General features: G+C 52.4%; 3 protein-coding genes and 1 long non-coding RNA gene across 6 annotated transcripts in view; 2 read left to right on the forward strand and 2 right to left on the reverse strand.

Moving 5' to 3' along the window:
• FAM166A (family with sequence similarity 166 member A) overlaps positions 1-3,335 on the forward strand; it is a 14,842-nt gene extending 11,507 nt beyond the window's left edge. For both annotated transcript variants that reach the window (XM_027687790.1, XM_027687791.1), the window contains exons 6-7: positions 1,297-1,414; positions 3,176-3,335. In XM_027687790.1, coding sequence (XP_027543591.1) covers positions 1,297-1,414; positions 3,176-3,264 — 207 coding nt within the window. In that variant the 3' untranslated portion in view covers positions 3,265-3,335. The remainder of the gene's footprint in view (positions 1-1,296; positions 1,415-3,175) is intronic.
• TUBB4B (tubulin beta 4B class IVb) lies at positions 3,253-5,460 on the reverse strand. The gene is made up of 4 exons (XM_027687789.1): positions 5,289-5,460; positions 5,078-5,186; positions 4,878-4,988; positions 3,253-4,464 (listed from the first exon to the last, which is right to left on the reverse strand). Exons 1-4 carry the CDS (start codon positions 5,343-5,345, stop codon positions 3,404-3,406), a joined length of 1,338 nt encoding a protein of 445 aa, XP_027543590.1. The 5' UTR covers positions 5,346-5,460; the 3' UTR covers positions 3,253-3,403.
• Positions 5,461-6,341: 881 nt separating this feature from the next.
• Positions 6,342-13,254, forward strand: LOC113969725. Of its 2 annotated transcripts, XR_003534926.1 has the most exons (5): positions 6,412-6,471; positions 6,592-9,298; positions 9,972-10,212; positions 11,958-12,156; positions 12,924-13,252. It is a non-coding gene; the product is annotated as an uncharacterized LOC113969725 (long non-coding RNA). The 2 variants fall into 2 exon arrangements; XR_003534925.1 differs by having other exon boundaries at positions 6,342-9,298; positions 12,924-13,254.
• A 1,558-nt stretch (positions 13,255-14,812) lies between these two features.
• On the reverse strand, positions 14,813-26,120 carry LOC113969724 (ectonucleoside triphosphate diphosphohydrolase 2-like). Its single transcript, XM_027687829.1, has 9 exons — positions 25,655-26,120; positions 23,535-23,652; positions 21,829-21,979; positions 20,939-21,098; positions 19,861-20,088; positions 18,515-18,787; positions 17,228-17,323; positions 16,111-16,242; positions 14,813-14,916 (listed from the first exon to the last, which is right to left on the reverse strand). The coding sequence occupies exons 1-9, from the start codon at positions 25,766-25,768 to the stop codon at positions 14,914-14,916; spliced, it is 1,275 nt and encodes a 424-aa protein (XP_027543630.1). The 5' UTR covers positions 25,769-26,120; the 3' UTR covers positions 14,813-14,913.
• Positions 26,121-26,193: the final 73 nt, after the last annotated feature.

Below are 26,193 nucleotides of genomic sequence, written 5' to 3' on the forward strand. Positions count from 1 at the left end.
GGGATGCAGGGAAGTCCCCTGGGATGCAGGGAGATCCCTGGGATGCAGGGAAGTCCCCTGGGATGCAGCAGCCTCGCTGGTCCAGCCCCGGCGAGCGCATACGAGCTCACTGAAAGCAGGCTACGACATTCCAGCCCTTCCTGCTCCCCGGGAGCCGCTGTCATGCCTCTGATGTAGGAAAAACATCCAAGATTGAGCATCCCCAGCTCAGAGAAATCAGCTGGGAAGAAATGAGTCAGGGGGCTGAGCGCGTCGTGCTTTGGCTGAGATGTGTTTCCCCGCTCTGGCTTCCTTCTCCTTCCCTGCTGCCGCGAACAGGAATTGAAATGGAGCGAACAGAACAAACCCCAGGCATCATCCAAACTAAATGTGCTGCTTGCAGAGCCTTTCTGCCCCTCTACTGCCGTGCAGTAAATCAGCGAGGGAGGTGTCAGGATCCGGCGCAATCCAGGCTGGCTCAGCAGCACCGAGGGAACAGGCACGCGAAGGAGAGAGAATCACACCGCAATTCCATCTAAGATGGCTTCTGACTTCAAGCCACTAATCTTCTGCCCTAAATCTCTGTTGCCCTAGGTTACGTGCGGGGCTGTGCCGTGGATCACTGCTCCCTGCCTGCATCCAGCAATAACACCCCCCTCCCTCCCCAGCGCCCTGCGAGGAGCCGCAGCCACAAAGGGCTCGGTGGCCCCGCGGTGTGACCCCCCCCTCCGAGGGGGTGCCACAGCTCCAGGGACACCTTTAGGTGGCTGTGACACCCACCCCCCTGCCCAGCCCCTCGGAGGGCAGGGAGTCTCCCAGGAGATGATTTACACTCTCCCTTCTTATGCTCCCTAAGCCTTCCTGCTCCTCCCGGCCTGGGAATTACAGGCTAATTGCTGTTTGTGGGACTCGTGGAAACACAGAACCAGCTGAAGGGGTCAAACCCAGCACAGGTGTGCCCAGCTCCAGCAGGAACTGCTGGCTCACAGCAAAGCACGAGGCATTTAGGACTTGGGGATGATGCCCAAGGTCAGCAGAGATCCTTAGGACTTGGACCTGCTGGGCCAGGACTCGCTCTGGGCAGTGCCAGAGGCTGCTGCCAACACCTGCCAGGAGAAAAACGTATGGAGTGGAAAAGGAGAGATTTCAATGTGGCTTTTAATTATAAAAAAGCAGGGTTGGAAAGAGAATTGCTTTATGTTGGCTTAAATATTTTATGTAATGTAGAGTCAAAGCACATGACTTTGGTAAAAATAGGACTTTTTAAAATAAACCGTTTCATGTTGTTGTGGGTTTTTTTTTCCTTTTGTTTTCCAGCTTTTGAAGAAAAATCCACCTTTCACCTTGGGCATGAAATTTCCCCTGACACACTGGCCAGACACCAAAATCTACAACAGTGGTGGACTGAAACCTGCCTACACGGGCTTTGTGCCACGTAAGTTCATCAGCTGAGTGAAAAGTGAAAGTCATCAATACTAATTACTGTGCTAAGCACTGCTGTTATTAGCTGGAGTGGCATGGAAGTGAACAGTTGCTGAAATGTTCCACACAGGTAGTAGAGTTTGTTTTTTTCTGGATCTGTGCCTGCTGTGGGAGAGCCCAGAATTCCCACTGCCAGGCTCACCAGGGCACAGTTCCAGCCACCACCCCCTTACTGAGGCAGGAGAGACTCAGTGACACCCCACCGGTCACATGTCAGGGAAGGGATTCTGTTCTAAAAAGCTTAAAGTCTGATAAAAAGCAAAAGGTAGATGATACAAAGGGGTTGAGATGGCACAAAAAGTGTGGGAAATGGGATTGGCCATCAGGACATGCCTGCCTGAGCCTTGTCAGGTCTTGGTGCTGCCTAAAAGGAGAGGTCTGGAGGAATTTTGTGTGTAAGGGCAAAGTACCAGGCTAAAATCTCAACAAATGAGCAACTAATACATTGCTGTGTTTGGTCACAGCTCAGTAACGTGGGTGGGAAATCAGGGAGAACCAAACTCATGGCTTGTCCTTACTGCAGTGCAGAGGGAAAATAATAAAATAGATAAAATGTGGAAGAATTGAAAGCAGAGTGGGAAAATCATCCTGGCAGGGCTGGGCTGTGGCTGATGGAGAGGCTGAGGCAGTGAGTGTGGCTTTAGTGAGACTTGCAACAGGACCTGGGAAAGCCAGGCAGGAAAAGCCCAGCTGGACATCCTGCCAGTCAGGGAGCAAGAAAAACCCACCCTAAAATCAAGGGCAAAAATCAACTCCTCGGTGTTAATTCAGGCTTTAGGGATCTGTTGCCATCTTTCCCCCTGCAGCCTGTTCTGTGCAGGTCTGACATTCCCACTTCCCTGCCCCAGGAGCCACCGGAGTCAGCACAGTTTTAACTGCTCCAACCAGTCTGGCTCTGGGTGGAGAAAATTAATTAAAGCAGAAAACCTTTAAACCAAAGCAGTTATGATGTAGAACCCTGACCAGAATTTCTCCAGCAGGGAAGCAGCCTGTTCTCTCCTGTCCAGCTTTGTCACTTAAGGTGACACTGAACACATTTTTTCCACAGTGCAAATGTGCTGTGTTAATACAGGGTTTCCATGAGACAAACCAATGTCACTGTCAGGTGTTCAGCTCACCCCAAAAGCAGAGGCTGCACCAACACCTGATTTAATTTCAAAACCCCTACAGTGATTTAAGGGCAACTGCAGCAGTGCTGCGTGCACTGTGCGCACGGGACAGCTTTGGTGTCACCTGTCCCCAGCAGTAGGTGCCACCCAGCCTGTCACAGCTGTCCCCAGCACTCCTGGGCCAGGCCACAGCTCCCTGCTGGGTTTGTAGAACTGAGGAGCTGCCGTGGATCAGCTCAGCCGGTGCCAGGGACACCCTCAGTGCTGTGGCACTCGCTGGCACCATTTCATGCCCAGGCAGCTCAAACCTGCAGCGGCCCCTTCGTGCCCAGCCCAGCAGCTGCTCAGCCCCTGCCCTGCCAGGCTGCACAGGCCATGGGCAGGGACCTAAATTTAGATACAGCTTGGAGCCAATTCCACCCTGTGTCAGTGTGTGTTCCCTCCAGCAGTACCTGATCACAAGGGAATACCAGGGAATTTCTCCAGTTCCCACAGCAGGGCTGTCACCATGCCAGTGACACAATAAGCATCACCTGGCTGAGGGCAGCAGAGCAGGGGCGTTGCCATGGGGTGCTCATGCCAAGTCCACCGTGTTCCTTTTCCAGACCTCCGTGACTTGTACTCGCTCACCTACGGGAACGGCACGCGGGAAGCTTACCGGAAAGAACAGAGGAGACGGGGCTTTGCACTGTGAAAACTGCTTTAATGGTGCCTGTACAGCATTGGAAGTGACTTGGAAACAGCAATAATAACACAACACGAACAGAACCTTTGAATGAGAGAGAGTTCATACAACTTTAAACAAAATTTACAGGTGTTCAAACTGCATAGCCTTACTCAGCCTCCTCCTCAGCCTCCTCCTCAAACTCCCCCTCCTCCTCGGCCGTGGCATCCTGGTACTGCTGGTACTCGGACACCAGGTCGTTCATGTTGCTCTCAGCCTCTGTGAACTCCATCTCGTCCATGCCCTCGCCCGTGTACCAGTGCAGGAAGGCCTTTCTGCGGAACATCGCAGTGAACTGCTCAGAAATGCGTTTGAACAGCTCCTGGATGGCCGTGCTGTTGCCAATGAAGGTGGCAGACATTTTGAGGCCGCGAGGTGGAATGTCACAGACCGCTGTCTTAACGTTATTGGGGATCCACTCAACAAAATAGCTGCTATTTTTGTTCTGAACGTTGAGCATCTGCTCGTCCACCTCTTTCATGGACATGCGGCCCCTAAAGACGGCGGCCACCGTCAGATAGCGGCCGTGACGCGGGTCACACGCTGCCATCATGTTCTTGGCATCGAACATCTGCTGGGTGAGCTCTGGCACGGTGAGAGCCCGGTACTGCTGGCTCCCACGGCTCGTGAGCGGGGCAAAACCGGGCATGAAAAAGTGCAGGCGAGGGAAGGGGACCATGTTCACCGCCAGCTTCCGCAGGTCAGCGTTGAGCTGGCCCGGGAACCGCAGGCAGGTGGTGACACCGCTCATGGTGGCCGACACGAGGTGGTTCAGGTCCCCGTAGGTGGGGGTCGTTAACTTCAGCGTTCTGAAGCAGATGTCGTACAGCGCCTCGTTATCGATACAGTACGTCTCGTCTGTGTTCTCCACCAGCTGGTGCACCGAGAGCGTGGCGTTGTAGGGCTCTACTACGGTATCTGACACTTTAGGGGAGGGCACCACACTGAAAGTATTCATAATTCGGTCTGGGTACTCCTCACGGATTTTGCTGATGAGAAGGGTACCCATGCCAGAGCCTGTGCCACCACCCAGGGAGTGAGTAAGCTGAAAGCCCTGCAGACAATCACAGCTTTCTGCCTCCTTCCTTACAACATCTAACACAGAATCGACTAATTCAGCACCTTCCGTATAATGGCCCTTTGCCCAGTTGTTTCCTGCTCCGCTCTGACCTGGAAAAGAGCCATTTTCGTATTAGATTACGGTCACTGCTTCCTGCTTATTGCTTGCAAGCAAAGCTTAAGAGCATCAGGCTCCACGAAAAAGCTTTCATCTTATCGAGCGCAAGGGCTGTGGTTTCACACAGGCACCTCCGCAGTGGCTCGGCAGACACAGGCAAAACATTAATTATCAATGATACAGCAGCCACTCCATTTCTCTCGGTGTGGCAAGGGAGGCGGCAGCAAGAATGAGAAAGAGCAACGACCTCTGGTGCCGCCTGGGAGCTGCTCCCAGCCGCAATCCCGGTGCTCCACGCCAGGATTAGCCCCGGCGGGGCCGGTCCCTCGGAGCATGTGCGGCGGGGCAGCCCCGCAGTGCCCGGCCCTGCCCCACCCCGCGGCTCCTCCCGCCCCCGCGCACTCACCGAACACGAAGTTGTCTGGCCTGAATATCTGCCCGAAGGGCCCGGAGCGCACCGAGTCCATGGTGCCGGGCTCCAGGTCCACCAGCACGGCGCGGGGCACGTACTTGCCGCCTGCGAACACAGCGAGAGCCGTCACTGCGGCGCCGGGGGGGCGCGGGGAGCCCGGGAGGGGGGGCGGCTCGGGAGGGGCCCGGCCCTACCTGTGGCCTCGTTGTAGTAGACATTGATGCGCTCCAGCTGCAGGTCGCTGTCCCCGTGGTAGGTGCCGGTGGGGTCGATGCCGTGCTCGTCGCTGATCACCTCCCAGAACTGCCGGAGAGAAGCGCGTCAGGGGCGGCCGCGCCGGGCCAGCCGCGCCCCTCTCGCCCCCCTCCTTCCCTCCCCCCCGAAGCCCCTTCTCCCCGCCCGGACCTTGGCACCGATCTGGTTGCCGCACTGCCCGGCCTGCAGGTGCACGATCTCCCTCATGATGGCGGCTGCTACAAGCGCTCTCACGGACCCCAACCTTCCCCCAACCGACTCTGGCTGCGTGAGGCAACCGCCAGCCCTTATATAGCAGCGGAATGCGCGCGCAGCCGCCTTTTCCCCGCCCAGGAGTCCACGCGCAGCAACGATTGGCTGCTTATAACGAGGCTCCACAAGCGAGACGATCCAGTTGGCCGCGTGGCTGTCACTCAAGCCGTTGGCTCCCGTTGGCCCCGCCCCGCTGTCTGTTGGCTGTGCTGTGGGGGAACCGCGGCCCGCGAGTGCCCGCCCCGCCCGCTGAGCGCGCTCCCCATTGGCCGAATTGAATGATTGATGTCGCAGGCGATTGGCCGGCGGCCTCGGGGGATGAGCTCACGCCGCTTGATTGGCCGCGGGGGCCGTGCCCTGGTAACCGTCGCAGTGACTCCGCAGCGGGCGCTGGGCGGTGGCCGCCGCAGCCGCTCCTTCGCGGGCGCCGTGTGCGCGCTTTGCGCAGCGGAGGCGGCGGCTCCTCCTCACTGCGGGACAGGGGCGGGTTCCCCGCGGGCCCACAGTGGTTCTCCTCTCCGTCCCCGTCCCGCTTCCCGCCGACCCCGGGGGCGCCGCAGCGGCGTTGTGTGTGTGAGGCGGGGGCGACAGCGCTGCCCCGTGTGCGCACGCGCGGGCTGCGGCGGCGTTCCAGCACTTTCTGGCGCGCGGCCCCGCCCGAGGGGCGGCGGGGCCGCGCGCGCGCGGGCGTTGTCATGGCGACTTCGCGCGCGCGCTCGCGCCCGGGGAGGGGGGAGGTGAGAAAAGGGGCTGGGGCGGGACGTGGCGGGGGAGGGAGGGAGGGGGGAAGTGTGAGGGCACGGGAGTCTTTGAGGGGCTGGGAGAGTTCAGGGCGCTGTGAGGGGAGTGTGAGGGCTCGGCCGATATGGGGGCTTAGAGGGCTGTAAAGATTCAGGGGTCTGTAAGGGGACTGTGAGAGCTTAGGGGTCTGTGATGGGACAGTGAGGGTTTGGGGGATCTGGGGGCTGTGAGGGCTCAGGGGGCCTTGAGGGTTCTGGGGCTGTGAGGGCTTTGGGGGGAGGGGTGTGAGGGTTTGAGGGGTCTGGCTGCTGTGAGGGCTCGGGGCTGTAAGGACTTGGGGGTCTGTGAGGGGAGTGCGAGGGCTCGGGGGCCCTTGAAGGTTCTGGGACTGTGAGGGCTCAGAGGGTCCAGCCATTGTGAGGGGGCCATGAAGGATCATGGGGCTCTGACGAGTTGGGAGGCTGTAAGGACTTGGGGGCTGTGAGGGCTTGGAGGTCTGTGAGGGGATTGTGAGGGCCTGGGGGGCCATGAGTGGTCTGGTGCTGTGAGGACTCAGGGGGTCCAGCATTTTGAGGGAGCCACGAAGGTCCATGGGGCTGTGAGGGCTCGGGGGGGCTGTGAGGGGTTGCGGGGCCATGAGGGCTCTTGGGCCGGGCTGAACTGTTCAGTGCCAGCTCCCCTGTGCTGTGAGGGGAGTGCCCCTGTGAGGGGGTCCGTGTCAGGAGGGTGCCGCTCACCGAGGCTTCCCCTTAGTGGCCCCTCTGTCCTGAGCTGCGTGTGGGTGCTGCAGCCCTGTCATGAGGCAGCTGAACACCCCAGGCTGGAGAAACCACCCTTGCCTTTCCTCTGACCCTTATTCCACCGCCCAGCTTTGTGAGCACATTCCTGTCCAGACAGTGCGTCCATTGGTCACAGTTTCTATTAAGCACACTTTGATTATTGTTTCAGCAGAGCCTTTCTATGGTTATGTGTATTCATTGGGATGACAGTTGGGTCTGCAAGTCCCAGCATCTCCTTGTTTCACACTGTAGCAAAAACTTGAAAGAGGCTCCTAAAGCCAGGGAGTCTCACCCTCCTGCCTGGTTGGGCTGAGGCAAAGGCAGCAGTGACCTCAATCCTGCCGACACACAGAGCACGCCAGGCCAGCTCTGTGTCACTCGGGCGTTCATGTGACACACAGAGATGTTGTGGCTTGTACACATATCCCGGGATCTGTGCCTGGATAACAATAATCCAATCCTGTGCCTGCATCAGGCGAGGAGGTGGCTGGAGAAGAACAGCCCTGTGGAGGTTGAATAGCCTCTGGTAGTTGGCTTAATATGAAGGTTATGGTGATTGATATTTCTGGCATATAAACATCATATTCCCACAGAGGTGCTGGAAGGAGTCCAGGAACTCTTGGAGCAGCCCTGGAGACCCTGGGAGGAGCCCCAGAGCATCAGGAACCTGAGAGGATCCTGGGACAGACCCGTGTCAGCCTCAGAGGTGCCCAGGGAGACACACACAGCACATCCCTCACATCTGAAACCGGAATGCAGGAGGTTTATGCAGTTTCCTTTGAGATAGCTGAGTAATGCAGAGCCATTAGGGTCCAGATTTATCCACTAATTACAGGCATTGATTGAATAGCAAACTCTGAGCTGTGTTCACGCTGGAATCAGTGAAAAGGGTTGGCTTGGCCCGCCCCAGCTCAGCACCACTGACAACACATTTCTGTTCTCTGTAATGGTGTTTGATGTGACCAATTCCAAAAACTGCAGCATCATTTAAGTATCAGAGGCAGCCAGGATAAATCTGGGCAGGACTTGCTCAAGATTTCATACAAGGCTGTACTAATCAGTAAAGACAGCTTTTCCTCCAGGATGTGATGCCATCTCTTCAGAGCAATGCACAAAAGGAATACAGTCTTCTTTCTGATTAAAGGCAGGGAATGTAGAATGCCTTGCCTGTGTTATGCTCTCCAGGAAAGTACATTCAGCATCAATTCTCATCAGGTGTGCTCAGCACAGCGTTCACAAATGCGTGCACTCAGGGAGCCCTGGAAAACCCTCCCTAAAATGGAGCAGGGGAGCCACTGCAGGGCATGGAGGATGTTTCCTGGTACAGGTGCTGCTGGATTTAATGCAGATATAGTTGGGGTTTTTTTCAGCCAGGGCCAAAAAGCAAAGGCCTGCACATCAGTGCCATCTATTTTCTCACTTCCTTAGCAATCCTGAGCCTTTGTGCTTCCCACAGCCTGTGCCTCAGCCAGTGCTGCCTTTTCGTGTTTGGGAAGCTGCTCTGTAACGTGTGGAGTGAGCAATGTTTGCCACCCCAAGCATTCCCAGAGGCAGCGTGAGAGTGGGAACGCTCTGCTCAGTTAAGGCTCCAATACCTGTCTCCAGAACACCAGCAGGATCTCTCCTGCACAGCAGGGGTAGGACCCTGTGGGTAGTTAAATTTTCCAGAGGTTTCCCTGGGAGATTCAGCCACCTGAATATCTATGAGATAGGAGACATTTCCAATTATTTGTGCAACATTTATTTTTGCTAATTCTAGCCCAGCCAGTGAGTACTTCTGTTCTTAGCTACGTGCACATCCACAGGAAATGACAATTCTATCTTAAATATTTTTGCATTTTAAAAAAAATGCCAGTACTTTTAAGCTCTCTGTGAGAAGGAGCACAGGAGTCTGAGCCAGGAATCTCCACGGAGAGCTGCTGGACCTGCCGACCATCTCAGCCCTGTGACTTCTAACGCTGTGGCACCGCTAATTAGTGCGTGCCAGAAGGTGAGCTGGCAAGTGCCACAGCAGGTCTGTGCCAGAACCTTGGCTCACATGAAGCATTCCTCCCAAGGCAAACCTCTGTATGAAATACTGAGCACTGGGCATATTCTGGGAGAAAAAGTTGCACATTCCGTGGTCCTGCCTGAGCAAAATGCTGAAGTGTGTTTGTAATGGTTGCTGGTTTGGTGGAGAGGCTGCAGCTCGGTGGAGTGGGGAATGTTGGAAAGCAACTGGGAGGGCAGAGAAGGGAGTAGCTCGGCCAAGGTGGTTCCCACATTGTGTTTTCACTGAAGACATCTGTCTTAGCTGGTATTTGATTTCTTTGAAAGCTCTCCTCAAACCGCTGTGAGCAATGAGCAAGGGGGTTTCACCTCATTTAGGGGCTTCTACACTTCCCAGCTGTAAGTTTGCTGCATCAGTTTATGCTGTAACAGGGTACTAGAAAACATCAGGGGCCGCTGTTATGTGGCCAAAGACTCTGGGTATTACCCATAGAAAAACATGATAATGAAGGTAAAGCTGACTTGGAACTTGCTTTCTGTTTCACCGAGGGTTTTTTTACTTTTTATTGTAATTGTTTGGTTTGGCTTTGTAACTATTTTTACTACTTTTATCTTGGAAACAGATTTTACTGTAAATACAACTGTTTTGAGAGGAGTGGGGAGGGACTTTCTTTTAACTTTTGAGTATTACCTTCCCCTTTTGCTGAACCAGTGTTCTCTGAGTGAGTATTGAGCTGATCCCTCAGGCAGCAGCTGTCAGTCTGCTCTTGGTGCTTAACCATCAGGATAGAAGCCTGTGTCTGAAACAGCACCTAATCTGAGCTGAGCCTGTACCTGGGCTTGCAGGAGCCCAAACAGAAATCACAGAACTAATTCTGGTTCTGTAGGTAAAATGATGAGGCCCTGAGTTCCAGGGAGGGACACTGCAGGACAAGGGTGCGTGGGAGCTGCTGGTGTTGGGGTCATTCCAGGTTTATGGTAATGCTGAAGTGGGACGTGGGTATGTGCAGATGTTTTCTCATTCTGGTGTTTCTGATTGTTACTTCTGAGGATAAACAATCTTGTTTTTTAGAAATTATGCTGCTGAGAGACCAAAGTTCCTTGAAGTGAGGGGCTGCTTCCAGAGACTGGTGAGTGAGGAGTGCAGTTGTGGGATTCCTGCTTGAGAGAAATCAGAACGGCTGGATGGGATCAAGCCACAGACCCACCCAGGCCAGTATCTTGTCTCTAATGATCTGCAGCAGTTGCCAAAGAACAGAGCAAACAGATCTGGATGTGGCAGGTGGTTCAGGCAAGTCTTTAGCCACAAGGAAGTAACTTTTTAATAGCCCTAATGGGTTATTATGAATTTATCTAATCACCTTTTGCAGCCGTGTAAACTTCTGGCATAAACAACCTCCTGTCCTGATGAGGTTTAATCACGAGCTCTGTGGAAGAAGAGGTCCTTCCATTTGGTTTGATGGTTTCCACTGAGCTCCTCTGCTCAGAAGGCTGTGACCCTGTCCCTTCAAACTTGCACTCCAGGAGTGTTTAATATTGTCAGTGATACTGTGAGACAGAAGGTAAAGTTAAACCAGATTTTGAGTGATTTAAAGTTCAGCATTAATTTTGCATTTGCATATCACTGATGTTCAAAACCTGTGAACTTTGAACTCTGTTCCCGTGAAGGTTCCACAGCTCTGTTGCTGTTCATTGTCCACTGATAAGCCCAAAAACTGTTGCCTTCTTTCATTTGGAAAATCTGTTTCTCCTGAGAATTTCCACCAAGAAGTGGTGACTAACTCGATCATGAGGTGCACATATGGTGACACCCCTGCTGTGAACAAAAATAAGCTTTCCTTCACACAAAAGTTGATTTTATCATTGCTCTGTCTCTCTCAAGCCTCCTCTTCATTCCCAGGCCAGTCCTCTTCCTGGAGGAATTGTTATTTCTCCCCCTTGTTTCCAAAAGAGCCTTCATCCCTACTCCATGCAAGTGCCTGTCTCCCTGCATAGGGGAGTTCTTCCAATGCCACAGCTCCTTAAATCACTGGTTAGAGCTGCTTTCACATCCCACACATAGAGAGAGCTTCCTACTGCAGTGTCTTTCCCCTGCATCCACATCAGGAGTCTCCTTGACACATTCCCAGAAATGCCTGCTTGCTAAATGATGTGATTTGTGGTGGGAGCAGCTCCTGGCTGTGCTGATTTCCTAAGGCTGCCCTGGCAGCCTCCCTCTCCTGACTGATCCCTGGCATTGCACACAGCTCCGGGGAGCAGCAGTTTGTGTTCTGTGTTCATCTGTCAGCCTCTGACTGCAGGAAGGCTGTGAGCACCTCACATCGAGGCCATGGTGGAAACCTGGTCACTGCTGTACAAACACACAGTGATTTCTGCACCAAAGCACTGTGACTTGCCTGGGTTTAATGGCTGTGTGAGAGGACTTTCATGTGAAGAAAGCTGTGGCAAAAATTGCAGGTTTGCTGATCCCAGTATTCCTTTGGGCTCATTCCTCTTCAGTGTGTTCAGAATTAGCTCCTCAAGTAGGAGTGACAGTCCATGAGGTAGGATATAAACATCATATGGCTTCCTATTTCTCTGGAAAGATACTCAGATATGTGATCATAAGCACGGTATAAGAACAACATGAAAATATACTGATACTAATTCCAGCCATCCTAAAAGGCATTCCTCTCATCTGCTGCTGGATTTACCCCTCTAAGTGGTTGTGGATTTTAAGGGCTGGGTCTCTCCTGGAAGAAAGAAACAACTCAGATCCTGTGGGGATGAACTTGGTACAGCAGAGTAGGACTGCAGGCAACCAACTGTTATTTCTCTCAGTTTTCATGGGAATTCATTGGTACAACCCAGATGGGATGTGCTGGTTGAGAATCCATGATGCTTTGGGAATGGTATAGAAAAACAGGAGCAAATATATTCCTACAAACATGGCTAAATGACATTTAGGCCCCAATAGCCAGGCCAGCCAACCTGTTGTGTGTCTGGAGCTAAAATAGAGAAAGTGCTTTCCGGTGTCAATTTTTGTATCTAATACCTTTGATTTCCTTCTTACTAATAGTTGCTGAGAGCAGCAGAACTGCAGTTGCACATGAGCAGAAATTATCTGCCAGAAGATCTCTCCCAGGGTTCAGCCTGAGTGAGAAGCAAGGGACCTGTGTATAAACATAAAGAACTTATGGGCAGATAGAAAATCCTCATTATTTATCATTTCCACAATTGAATTGTAACCAAAGGCCTGCAAGCATCTTTGTTTCAAAGTGAGTTGGTTCATCTAGAATCTCCTTTTAAGTAGATTTCTGCTATCCAAGTAATCTAGGGATTAATTTTGCAAACTTAAGTAGTGCTGACATGAAGGAGCTGCTCTACAGAGAGCTGGGAGAAAGGAATATGTTACTTTGAATATTTTCCATTCTTCTCATAGATTCCCCATTTTGTTATTTTTTGCCTTTTTTTTAATGACTAAAACCACACTGCAGTTTTAAAATCCTAATCTATCTTATCACCTAGAAAATACATCTATAAATGTTTTTATCTGGCAGGAAAAGGTTGTGGGTTGTTTTCTCATCGCAGTGCCAGTGGTTTCACAGGCACAGCTCAGTGGCACGTGCAGGGCAAAAGTGAAGGGTCAGGAGGCCATGCTGATCTCCTTGCCTGATTGCTCACTTATTAGCTGCAAGGAAGTCCCAAAGCTTCTAAACAAGAGCTCAGGGAAGTTCCAGCCATTGTTGTGTTTCTCTTGGACCCTGTGATCTATTCAAGATGAAGAAGGTGCAATGACTGACAGGCCAGAGCACCTGGGGCTCCTGGCATCTCACTGGCTTGTTTCCATGTCTGACAGTGGTAGGATTTTTCTTGGGCAGGTTCCAAATGTCAGCCAGGAATCCCAGAGCTCACCTCTGTGCTGACAGGTCACAGAGCCAGGGCTCTGTTTAGTGATTGCATTTCCAGGTGTGGGATGAATGAAGTCTCAGGAATTTCCCCACTATCACTGACTCTATGATAACCTCTTTTTTTCTCTACCCAGGCTTGCCTAGATCCTTCCTACATTCTTCAGAAGGTTTGAGCAAAGAACACATCAAAAGGTGTAGGCACATCTCCCACCAACTAAATACCAGCAGCCAGGTTATCTGAAGTGATTTTCTTTCACTGTGCCTTCAGGTGTTCCCATTGTACCCCCAAAGTACACAGCAAAAGAGCTCTGGAGTAAACAGGCCAAATCAGCACCCCCCATCCCGCTCACTGGAACACTCTGTGTTCACAATAACCCCCCTGCTTTGATCCCTTGCCAAGAATAACACAGACAGTCTATTAAAACATCTTTAATAACATGATATAATTAAAAATATCTAACGTGCAACTCAAAGAAATGAATATGAAGCTTGTTTAAGTCTGTTTCCACACCCCTCCAAACTTGACTGACGGGTTCCAAACCTTCGTTAATTGGATACCCCAATATTTATGTGTGTGTGTGTCCTGTGTATCAGCTGGGAGCAGAAGTGGCAAATAATCAGATTTGAAAGGATTTAGGTGCCATGGTAGCTTTAAAAATCCTGCAAGGGCACATCACTGCATGTGTGAGCATTTACATTTCTGTTTAAAGTGGCCTGAAATGCATTGGAGACACTTGTCCCTGAGGCTTTTATCAGCCTGCGTGTTTTAAGTCTCTGAAGCAATTGAGAAGTGAACTCTAAATGCCTCAGTCAAAGGACAGTGTTTGACTGAATCAATCCCTTTTCTTCACAGTAACACAGAGAGTTTGTACAGCACCTCATCTTTTAGACAAGCAGAGCAGGCCAGAGGAGCCGGAATGACTGCCAAGTCCCTGAGGAATCCTGACTATTGGATTATGCAGTAACTCTGGTCATGGTCTAATACAAAGTCAGTGTTCTGACAATTAGGAAAGCTTCTGTTCCTGGGTCTGCTCTGGTCTAAAGGACAATGTCAGATGAGGCACTTGCACAGTCAGCAAGACAAGCAGGTCAGTGCAAATAAACAAACAGGTGAACCTCAGCCCAGTGTGAGCCCAGTTTTAGCAGAGGTGAAATTAAATGTGTTCATTGAAGTCCTGGTTAAAGAGTTTAAATTGGCAATTTTAACCCTGAGTTGCCGTGACTCAGCTGAGAGACAAAAACTCAGCTGCGTGTCTGTGCCCTTTGTTTCTCCTTTGATGCTCTGTAGAGACCAAGATTAAAGAGCATTGGTTTTGAGTGAGCATTCACTGGATACTGTCACTGAAATGGAAGCACAGGCAGGTCAGCAGTGGCAGGCAGGAAATACCTGCATTTTCCCTAGAACATGGAAGCAAGTTGGCTGTTACATTCTGACTATATTTTAGTGCTCTTCCAGTCTTCACTAGTGGCAATACTACAGGTATCATCTCTTGAGGAGAAGACAGAGCACTCTTTGTCAGGCACCAGCTCTCCTGATTTGACGGGACTATTCAATACTAACTCCACAACAGCTCAGGGCCTTCCTGCTCAGAAGCATCACCTCCTGCTTGACATGAGCAATCCCAGCTGTAGCCCAAGGAAGAGCTGTGCAGGCTGTTCTTGTTTGGAGGATGAATAGCTTGCCATCCACTGGGAATCCCAGGTTTCCTGTGGAGCAGGATCCATTGTCTCAAAGTACAGTAGTGCAAGTGCCAGCGAGTTGAAATAAGGCATCGAGGCTCTGGGAGTCCTGCAGGGAAATCACTTCCATCCTCCAGTGACTTACACCTCTGTGGTTTCTGTCTGGACCCTGTTGACTGTGCTCTGGCAAGAGTCTTGAGACCCACAGAAGTGTCAGTTGTCATCAAAAACGCTGCTGTTCCTGTTGCTGAGGCTGTTCTCCTTGGCCATCACCCGGTACGAGATGCGCATGAACGAGCCAGTGAGCAGCACCACGAAGAGGATCAGGAGCAGCGACCACACCCCTGGTTCAATCCCCTTGAGGATGCTTGGGCTGTCCTGGGGGATGGTGTTGGTCAGGCTCAGCAGGTACCCAAGAGTCCAACCAGATGATCTGTCACCCATCTATTGAAATAAAAAGGAGGAGATGTCAGAAGAGAAGGAGACAGTCTTGACCCCAGCTGTGTTTTTGTGCACGGGCCAAAGGCCTCGTATGCCTTATCTGAGACTGGTCCAAGGACTGGGCTTGGAGTGAAGAGCTCTCCCACTCTCAGTGCACCAATGGGCCTTACTGGCCCCAACCAGCCTCACCTGGCACTTCCACCCACACCTCTGCCCATGGGCACAGGAGCTTCATTTAAGCTCTGGCCTGGGCAGCCACCTCTTTCCTGAGCTGTGCTGTAGGTGTGTGCTGTTCCTGCTCCCTGACTGGTTTTCCCAGGTGGATCTCAGGTCTGCATTGTGAGCAGTTCTCTCTCAGACCTTTGTCGTAAGTTGCTTGTATCTGGCTTTCCAGGCTGGGCTCCCTGGTCCTGCCTCTTTACCTTCCCTTTCTCTGATGGTCACCACGTGGCTGACTGAACTGCAGCCCTCCATGGCTTTGGGGGGAGTTGGGAAGAGGTCTGGGAAAAGAATTTCTTTTCCTTTGCGTAGGGGCAGGACCTGAATCAAATCCCCCTCTCCATAGGGGCTCCAAATCCTGAAACAATTTCAGACCTTATTAGATATTAGGTTAGATTATTAGATATTAGGAAGAAATTGTTCCCTGTGAGGGTGGTGAGGCCCTGGCACAGGTTGTCCAGAGAAGCTGTGGCTGCCCCATCCCTGGAAGTGTCCAAGGCCAGGTTGGATGGGGCTTGGAGCAACCTGGGATAGTGCAAGGTGTCCCTGCCCATGGCAGGGGGTGGAACTAGATGAGCTTTAAGGTTCCTTCCAACCCAAACCAGTCTGGGATTCTGTGATTATAAGGCATTTATAAACCCTCACTAGTAAAAAGGTGGTTACAAAGAGGTAGGGCAGCATCTTTTGGCTCAAGAAATTTTATCAGCAGTTTGCCTTCAGCATTAAGTGGAGATCAAGCTGCACTTCCTTCCCTGTCCCTGTCCCAGACTCCTAAAGGCAGCGTTGCTCCAGGTAAGGTCTGTTTTTCAGTGGGGACAAGTGTCACCTCTAGCTCTCTGACACCGGTTTTCCTCTTTATCACAACCGTGAATCCACTTTGCAAAACCATCCTGCTGGAGAAGCCCAGCTGGTCAGGGCTTGTGAGTGTGAGGCCAGGCTGGTTGTACTGGAACCAGCCCTCCCTGGTAACTGGTGACTGACCTTCTGGAACGCAGTCCAAGCAGGCCGGTCAACGTCGAGCGTGTACCCCTTTGTACTGAGATGGAAGATGAAGGCAGACACAGCACAGTACTCAGCAAGTGTATCCTGGCTTGCTTGGGACTCCCTAACCAGCTGGTGCCATTTCCAAAAAAAAAAAAAGGATGGGGAAAAAAATTAAAGAAGTATTCAATAGGTGAATTTCAGGCCAGCTATAACCTCTCCTTTCCTGCTCTGGGACTGGAGGAGGGGTTTGTGTCCTGTGCAGACTGAAAAAACCATTTCCAGCACCCACTAGGCTGTGATCTGGGAAGCAGTGTCATCTCTCAGTGCCTTTGTTCCCATCATATTAAGCCAGGCAGATCCAAGAGCAGCAGGACTGGCAGCCAGGTCTCCCACTGGCCTTGCTGGTGGGTTGCTTGGTGTGATTCCCTGCTCTTTAATTAGACTGAGCTAATGCTGCAGCCTTTCTCTCAGCAGGAACAGCCTTTCCTCCATCCACAAGAGAATGATTTTGGGAACTGCTTATGGGCTTTGCTGCCTTATTAGCAAACCCTGTAGGAATTATCTCATTCGGATGTTACTGTGGGTGCTCAGTCAGTGTCAGTGCAAATGGGGGTGACCTCAAAACCACCAGCTGAGGGAAAGAACTGGCAAATTCCCCCTTGTTCTCCTTGAGCCCAGGTGAAATGGGAACATCCCTGGAGTGTGAGTGGAGACTTAAGGAGAGGAGGATAACAGGAAGACCAAGTGATGTACAGGAGAGAGTCGACAGCCTTTCTGTTTACTCCTTAAAATACAGTAAAAGGTGTTTGTGGCTTTTCATTTAATTAAGTCCAGGTGTTACCAGCAGCAGCTGGAATTTGGGAGGAAGGAAAATAAGTGGAGCCTGTTTCCTCAAAGTAAAAAAAAAACCAAAAAACAACGAAAAATCCAAAACCCAAAAAACTAAACCCCCCCCAGAAAACCCAAACCCCAAACCCAAAAATCAGGCAAATCCAAGTTTTTTCCTGAGGGAGTCTATAAGTTACAGCTCTGTAAGTCTGAACCCTGTTGGCTTTTACAACAGGCTGTTTCTTGCTTCCCACTCTCCCTGCACACAAGGTTATTCCACAGTTACCTCTTCGAGGGACATCCCACACAGCCTCTTGACAGCCTGGCCCAAGTCAGGAGAGGGAACAGTTTCTCTCATGAAGTCCATGGCCTCAGAAATCACCTACAACAGCAGCAGAAATAACCATCAGGTGGGACTGTGCTCTGTGTCCCTGCACTGCACTCTGTGCCCACAGGAAATGGAGGGGCAGTGCAGTGCCAGGGTGCCCTGTGTGTGCTGTTGTGGTGGTGTCAGGGCCTCGGATGTGTGCAAGAAAGATAAGATCTGTTACTGTCTGGGATGGAAACAGGTCTGTTCCACATGCAGAAGCCTTCCTGGCCCTGTATGGATAAGTAGACTAGTCACAGAATCATAAAATCATTTAGATTGGAGAAGATGTGTGAAATCAAGTCCAACCATTCCCCCAGCGCTGCCAAGGCCACCAGTAACCCATGTCCCCAAGTGCCACATCTACATGTCTTTTAAATCCCTCCAGGGATGGAGACTCCAGCACTGCCCTGGGCAGCCTGTTTCAGTGCCTGACCACCCTTTTGGTGAAGAAATGTTTCCTAATATCCAACCTAAATCTTTCCCTGGCACAGCCTGAGGCTGTTTCCTCTCATCCTGTCCCTTGTTCCCTGAGCCTGACCTCCTCCCCCAGCTCCCTCAGCTGCTCCTGGTGCTCCAGACCCTTCCCCAGCTCCATTCCCTTCCCTGCACACGCTCCAGCCCCTCAATATCTGTTGTCTGTCTTGTAGTGAGAGGCCCAAAACTGAACCCAGTATTCCAGGTGTAGCCTCACCAGATCCCTGTGCTCCTCAGCACCATGTCCATGGGAGACTCAGGAACAGGGAGCTGGGGAAATTCCCGGAATTACCTTCTCTGAAAAGCACTTAGTTTGTCCCAGGATCTTGAGCTGCTCTTGGCTCAACAATCCAATGCCTTTGGACACTAGATCCAGGTTCTCAGATAGAAACATGCTGGTGGTGCAGCGTGCCCTGATGTTTGCTGAGGGAGTGGCAGAGGATCTTCAGCTTTACCACGGACTTGGTGTGGGAAGACCTGCTTAGCACACAGCTCCTGGCTCTCCTATCCCTGCTGGCTCTGTGGAGCCCCAAAGTTGGTCTCAGGAGCTCCACCACAGTCACTGGTGGGAAGCCAGGGGTCCATGTAGAACAGCTGTGTGTCAATGAGGGGGAGAGGGCAGGAGTGCCCCAGTGTGGCTGTTCCCACTGTATTTATTAATGGTCAAACAGGTCCCATTGCATGGATTCTCTGTGCCAGCTGTCTACCCCAGTGTAAATGAGAACTCACCAGAAACCTGGTCCGGAGGGGCTGGAGAACACTGCCGAGGGAATGCTTGGAGAAGCTGCAGGAAGAGGAGGAGTTGAGCAGCCTTTGCACAAGTCTCATGCAGGCAGTGGGGCTGCTGGAGCCCGTGATGTTGAAGACCTCCTTGGGGCCAGGGGTGTCCCATGCGTCACCACTGACAGCACAAGGCCCAGCATGCACTGACTGCCACTGCACTTCCCGCGAGTAGGAGAGGGGCCAGCAGGGATTAGACACAGTTTTAGCACTTCTCTGCTCCTGGAGGCAGAATAAAACAAGGACAGCAAGAGATGACATGGCATCCCAGGGCTTCACACAGGCAGCCAGAATGTTACCACAGCGCAGGACAGATTTCCTCTGGCCACCACAGTGTTGAAGAGGAGCAGGAGGCTGTGAAAGGGTGGCCAAATCTTATGTCATTGAGTGAACCACAAGGCCCAGGCTGCTGCAGCCCTCTCACAGCTCCTGCTGGGGCCGGGGCAGCCACAGGGGCTGGACCTGCTGGGGGGGGCTGAGGAGTCCCAGCCCTGCCTGCCCTCCCCTAGACCAGAAATGCATCCTGTACTCTTTCTAGTGGCAAGAAAGAGGCTGTTCAGATCTGCCTTCCAAGGGCTCAACCCCTCAAGAACCAGTGTTTCTTATCTCTAGAAATTCCCCGATGTAACCGTGGTGAAGTTGGTCTCCATGAGGGACATTCAGGTCTCAAAAAAGGGCAGGTAGGGTTTGAAGAGAGGCAATGGCAGGAAGTAGTTAATTTCTGAAAAATTAGGTTCTTATGAAGACTAAAGTGGTTCCTGAGTTTGTATCAGATCCTATCCCCCTCCCACCATTCCCCAAATGAAATAAAGTTTGGAAGAACCAAAACACCTGCATGTTTTCAAAATGAAATATTGCCCTGTTAAAGATGCTTCAGGGTTAAAGCCAGCAAAGGGATTACCCCAAATGAAAGGTCCCAGTTGGTTCCTGGGTTGGTTGGTTCCCACTCCAGGATGGAGGAGCAGTTCATAGAAGGCAAGGGAAGCCTTGACCTCTTGTCACCCTGAAAAGGATGTTGGCATCTCTGGAGAGCAATTTTGTGCTTGTGTGTATTAAGTAGGAGGCCAAGTAGAGCCTGCAAGTGGGAAACTCTGGAATGGGTGCCTGTGTGTCTGCTTGGAGGGCATTGATTTGGGCATAGAGGGTACATTTTACAAATGCACTGGGCTCTCTTTAGACATGTGCAAATGGCCTCCACTAAGGGCATTTTGCCCATTAGAAGCTACACCTTGTGCAGCTGTGATTTAGTGATGTGGTCTCTGGGGACTTTGCTCATGTCCTGTGGCAGAACTCACCTGGATGAGCAGGGAGAGCAGCCTCCTGTGGAGCTGGTCGGTGCCGTGGCAGGGGCACTGATGAGTGTACACTCTGTGCATCTGCCCATACAGCTGCAGCCTCACTCCCTCCTGTGGGACCTGGTTCTCCTCTTCCAGCTGGGAAGTGAGCCGTGTTGAGGTTCCTCCCACGGACAGGACTCCTGCCATCCCCTTCCCAGAGGGCACCAGCTGCCCTCGCCAGTCGTACTGACCAAAAAGAACCAGAGAGGTCAATCCTTGAGAATTCTTCATCTGGGTCACAGTCAGGTGCAAACAGTGCACAGAGGGACAAAGCAGCTGGGTGGTGCAGCACAGCCCAACTCTTTTTCTGCCCACAGGACACATGGATGGCTTTGGAAGGAACAGAGGACTCATTGTACAGGCACTGCCACCTGCACAGAGACATGTTTGCCCATGGGGGGCACCAGCCTGGGGGGGCTGCTCAAGGCAGTGGTCTCAGCAGGCAGGAGCAGGGGAGAGAGGGAATGGCAGGGATGTTTCCAAGTGGGCAGATATGGGCTTCAAGTGCTGCCTTGATGCTAAAGTGATCCTCCTGTCAGAAGAACCCTGTGGTTTCATCTCCTGCAGTCACTGACGTGAGCATCCTGAATGTTGTCCAGAAAAGCCTCATGTGTGTCAGGGCAACTGCATGGGTGTGTTCATGAAAGGCTATAGGAGAGGTTTGGTCCTTCAAACTAGTTATAACCACAGAATCACAGAATGGTTTGGGTTAGAAGGGATCTTAGAGCTCATCTCCTTCCAACCCCTGCAATGAGCAGGGACACCATCCACCAGCCCAGGTTGCTCCAAGCCCCATCCAACTTGGCCTTGGACACTTCCAGGGATGGGGCAGCCACAGCTTCTCTGGGCAACCTGGGCCAGGGCCTCCCCACTCAACTCACATGAGGCTGGCATTTGATCCAACCTGCCTCCTGTGAAAGGCAGTGGAATTTGTGCTTAACCACTGCTTAAACTACAGGGTTTTACCAATCCCTCCACATCTCTGTAGCTGTCTGTTAGTAGGATTTGCTCAGCCCCAGGAAGAATCGTCCTTTACCTTGAAGAAGTTCTCCAGGACATAGTTCACAGCAACCCAGTTGAATGCTTCCTCATCTGAGCTGGACAGGACCTGTGCCCCCCGAAAGCTGAAGGGGGATGACTTCAGGGCCACAATCAGGGGTGCAAGGAGATCATCAGAGCGGGTGGGATGGGTGAGGCTACAAAGAAGACAAAAAAAGGGCATATTTGTTGTTACAGGACCCTGCAGGGCTCCTGCTGTGCACCCCACTTTGGGCAGTGGCACAGAGACACAACAACAATCCCACTCCTGTGCTGCTTCCCCCTCCCCTTGCATGGCACTGAGGGCAAGAGCAGCACAGGGATGATTGGAGCAGTCGTGGCCCCGTTCAATAATTTAGGACTTCAGTACCCTCTGTCACCAAGGAAATCCTCTGGCCTCACCCCACTGACCTGGTCCCCTCCAGACCTTACTTTTCCCCAGTGTCTAAAAGGAGAAAAAGTCCTGGTAATGAGGGGACTCGGAAGTTTCCACAAAAGCGTGTGTATGAGAAGATGGATCTTCCTGCTGCCATTCCCAATTTTTTGACAAGGAGCACCCCTGCAAGTCCATGTGTGTTGTCACATAAGCTGAAAACACTTGAGCTTCCAGACTGACAGATGTTTTTCCAAGCAGTAATTGTGAAACTGTAATTGGGAAGGAAATACAGCACAGACTGGCAGCAGTGGCAGCACTGTGATCTCATGGCTGCTGGGGGGACAGGATGGAACCACAGCCATGATATTCCTCTCGAGGACATCTGGGCCTGAAGGAGGTTTAGCTGACCAGCAGATCAGGGTGGGACACACTGCAGAGCAGACAGGGTGAGGGGCATGCACAGAATGATCCGTGTGCTGCTCTCTGGGTGTGGGTTTGCAACATTCACTCACTTCAGCTGCCTCGTGCTGGTGGTGGCTCCCACGTACAGCGGGGTTTGGCTGTGCTGCTCTGCTGGGATCTCCTTCTGGGCCCAGTTCAAACATGGCTCCAAGCTCTTCCCTACTTTCTGAGGAGAATCTGAGTAGCTGGAGACTCCCAGACCTGAGAACCAGAGGACAGAATGAAATTTTAGGGAAAGTTATGGGAGAACTGTGAGAACTGTTACCCCAGAGACTGATTGCTGTCCTAGGGCATGGTTAAAGGCAGGACCTGTCACAGGTGGAATGAAGGAGCTCCTCCAGGTATCCACCCTGCTAAAATATGGTACTGGGAGCAAAACATGTGCATATAAATCCCAAACTGCACTGACAGAACCTCAGCTCTGCTGCTGAGATATCCACATGACTGCTGCAACAGCTGAGGCTTTCTCAGCCCACAGAGGAAGAAATGTGGCTTTAGCTGCTATAAAAATAAGCGAAAGGACACACTGTCACAGAGACAGAGCTGAGGCTGATGTGTCACCTTTCCCCTCCAGCCACTTCCCCTTGTGATGGCAGAGGTGGCTCCTGAGCCCCTGCCTGCAAGGCACCCCTGCTCCAGAGGAAGCTGGTGCTGTGCAGAGGTGCTGTGTGCCAGCCTTGACTCATTTTTCCAGCAAGTCAATGGGGCCTTAAATACTGTTTTTTTGAACTGCTATTCAGGAAGATCCTCACTTCCCCATTCTCATCCTCCTGGCTGTGACTCCTCACCATGTGCTTTGCTCCCTTGGGTCCCGTGTAGGGCCGAGCTGCAGCTTTCCTACAGCTCATGCAAGGCTGTGACTGTGCTGCCATGCACACAGGACTCCTCACACCCGGGCAAGAGCCCTGCCTGGGCCTCTGGTTGCTGCTGCTGAGGATAAACTGCCTCCCAGAGCTACAGCTGCTGCTTTTAGCCCAGCCATGAACATGGCAGCAGTCAAGGGATACACACAGGGTTTCAGGGAGCCCTTACTGCACCCTCTGTGGGTGGTTTGTGCTGCTTGCTGCCCTCCCACAGCACACTGAGGGTTCAGTCCTTCCCAGCATCCCGCTATAATCGGGCTTTGACATCAAAGCAAGATTGAGAGATAGGGAAGGAAAACCACAAGCATTAATGCATGGAACCCTTTCAGCTGGCATTGGCAGGGTCAAACTGATTCAAACTGGTGAGGAAAACCCCAATATTCTCTGAAATGTGACACCTAAAGGCAGGCTGAACTCCTGCTTGTGCTGTCAAACCCCGCATAGGGGGTTGGAGCCTTTGCACCTCTCTTGTCCTGGGGCTACACCACTTACTGCCCAGGGCACAGTCAGGAGGGGGCAGAAGGTCCCAGGAGTCACCCTGCAGCCAGATTTGTGTCCATTGCTGTTCACTGCCTTGCCTTGGCTCTGCCACTGATCCATGTGGACATTGGGATGAGCCCCAACCTCTCTGTGTGCTTCCCTGCCTGCAGCAGCCCCAAAATCCTGTCACCTGCTCCTGCCAAGTGCCTGATGCCCAGCTGTGTGTGGCTAAACCTGCCCAGTGGAGAAGAGCCAGGCTGAAAATAAACCTGTGCTTCACTATTTCCGTGCACAGCTGGGTGATGAAGGAGCCAAGGAATTTGTGGCCCCGGTCCAACACAGGTCTTTGGGTTCCCATCCATCCATCCCATGCCAGTCCCACAGACCATAGGAGCAGGAACTGGGCACCTCACCTTGCACAGGGCAGGAACTGCATCCCCGGATCACCCCGGTCTTGTTTGCCTTGGTGGCTGTCCACTGGTAGATGAAGAGGATGGTGCGGGACGGGCCAGCATCCAGAACGATGCCATACTGGAAAACCCCCAAAACATTCCAGGTAAACACCACTGAATGCATGCTGCTTTGTTATTGTAGGGTTACTCAGCTTTATGTGGGTACTCAGGGTGACCCCTGGGCCTGTACTGCAGAATTTGAGTTCACTTTTTACATTCAAGGAGAGTGTGAAGCCAGGAGATGATGAGGATTTGCAGGGAACCATCTGCATTCCTGAATATACATGAGGAACAGCAGGAGTAGAGAAACGCCCAGAAACACATCAGGCCTCCTCTGGAGCTGTTCCTGAAACCAGGCAGAGGGCTTCCACCGAGAGCTCAGCCACCTGGAGCTCAGGAAAAACAGGTCCTAAAGCAGTGGGAGATGGCACCATACAGGTTCTCCACTGAATCCGGTGCTCAAACTGCTGCTGATTGGTTTGCTAAGGCTTTTGTGCAGGAATTGGAGGGCTGTGGCTTGTTTCTCCTGAGGAACTCGAGGCTCCCGTGTCTCTTTTACGCCCCAGTGCAGTGATGGTGTGACATGGGCTGGGTTTGCCGCAGTGTGTGCAGAGCTGTGGGAGCTGCAGCACTCTGGGACCAACCAGCACAGGCACTGTGAGGGGTGGCAGCCCCACAGAGACAGAGACAATGTCTTGGCAGAACAAGCAGAGCAGTGACCACGAGCTTTCTCAACCCCTTGTCCCCCGACAGCTCTGCTGCTGCCCAGCTGTGGGGCTGAGGCATCTCTGCCTCTTTGCACCCCAGTGGCTGCTGTTTGCTGCTGATTGAGCCTCACTGAGCTGTTCCTAGGACACGAAGGTGAGGAAGTGGAGGCCACTGGAGTCCCTGCACAGCTGCCCTGGATGTCCCCACAGTCCAAACAGCCCCAGTGCTGGTCCAGGGTCTCCTGCTCTCCCCCTATTACATGACCCCAATCTGGGGCATCTCCCACACAGCCTGGAAGGAAACTCATGAGATATGTGGTGGTGCTGGTCTGAGCTGCATCTTGCACACAAATAGTTGGAGCTGTGACTGAGTGGGAGGAGAAACCTCCTCAGAGGTTGATGTTAACAGCACCAGAAGGGTTTCAGAGGGAGGCAGAGCTGCTGCCTGCTGCTCTCCTGGGAGCTCCAGCTGCACCAGACACCCAGGGCAGGGGCTGGTGGGGCTGAGCTGGAGCAGAAATGCGGGAGGAGGCTGGAGCTCCCTGCCCGAGCCTGCTGGCACCTCCCACACCAGTGACAGCTCCGATTCCTGGCAGGGATGTGTCGGCTGCTGCCGCACAGGAGGAAGGAACAAATGGTATTGGTGGAGAAACCTGGACTATTTTTTCCTCCTTCACATAATGAGAGGGTGCTGTGGGAGCGCCAGGGAGGAAGGGAGGGATCACCACACCCCTGCCCAGCTCAGCACCAGGGAAGGACAGAAAGCGGAGCAATGAGGGGGTTTTTAGTCTAATTTTGTTTCTGAGAGGAGGATGGAGGAGGGGTACTATCTCTAAACATGCAGGATAACCTACTTCTGTTGGGTTAAACCATAGTGTGCCACTGGACCTCAGCAGTGGGTGTTCAAGAGGCAGAGTGGATGGGCATTAACCCCCCCTCAGACCTGGCCCTGCTGTGTAGAGCAGGTTGGCTCTTCAGTTAAAATCAAGATAGGACCAAAGGCATGCAAGACAATTTGTTTTTAGAGACAGAAGCAGCAGCTCAGAGCCAAATTCCTACTGACTTTCAAGAGGGACTGACCTCTTTCCCTCCACTGACACCACTGGTCCCTTGCTGCTCTGGGAGAGCTCCAGACATGAGCTGCCTCCCCTCAGCCTGCCGTGAGCATCTCTGGATATCCATGGACCATATCCTGCCTGTATTCCCAGACCAACCAAAGGAGTTGGTTTGGTTTTGGTTCAAAAAGCTACAGCAAGTTGAAGGATGCCAACCTGCCCTGGCAGTCTGGTTCTAGTCCACCCCTCAGTTTGTAAACGGCTCAGTAATAAAATGAATGTCCAAAGCAACACAACAGCCCAGTTTAACTGCCCTTACCTTGGTCCTGAGAGGGGCCACGGGCACATCTTTGGTGGAGACACAGAGCAGCACGATGCCCGTCAGTCCCGCCACGATCACCAGCCAGGGGGGAAGGAGCTCACGCCAAGACATGAAGCGCCTTCTCCTTCCTCAAGGAGCCCAAAGGGGAAGCAGTGGAGCAGCAAACTGACACCGGCTGCTTTAGCAACCTTTAAAGAGAGGAGAAAGGCGGGGCCGGGGCCAGGCTCTGACTTCAGCCCAGCCCCAAAGCCACAGGGACCACAGGGACGCGTGGGCCAGGCTGCGATGTGTCAGGCAGCTCTCCCTTCCATCCCTCCTCTCCATAAATAACAGGAGGTCTCCGTGCCCGCCCCAGCTTTGCAAAGGCACCGCTGGAACCTCGAAACCGCCCCAGGCGGCGGGGCTGAGGTAAACACAAATGTGGGGTTAACTCGGCTGGGTAACAAGCAGAAAGCAGGCAAAACTCATCTGTTTGGTATTCCACGCCTGGCAGTGCTGGCTGCCCAAATTAGAAGCGGGGAAACTCCTTGTCACTG

Source organism: Neopelma chrysocephalum, unplaced genomic scaffold, assembly GCF_003984885.1.
Source record: "Neopelma chrysocephalum unplaced genomic scaffold, ASM398488v2 Primary Assembly neopelma1_74, whole genome shotgun sequence".
NCBI classification, from domain to species: domain Eukaryota; kingdom Metazoa; phylum Chordata; class Aves; order Passeriformes; family Pipridae; genus Neopelma; species Neopelma chrysocephalum.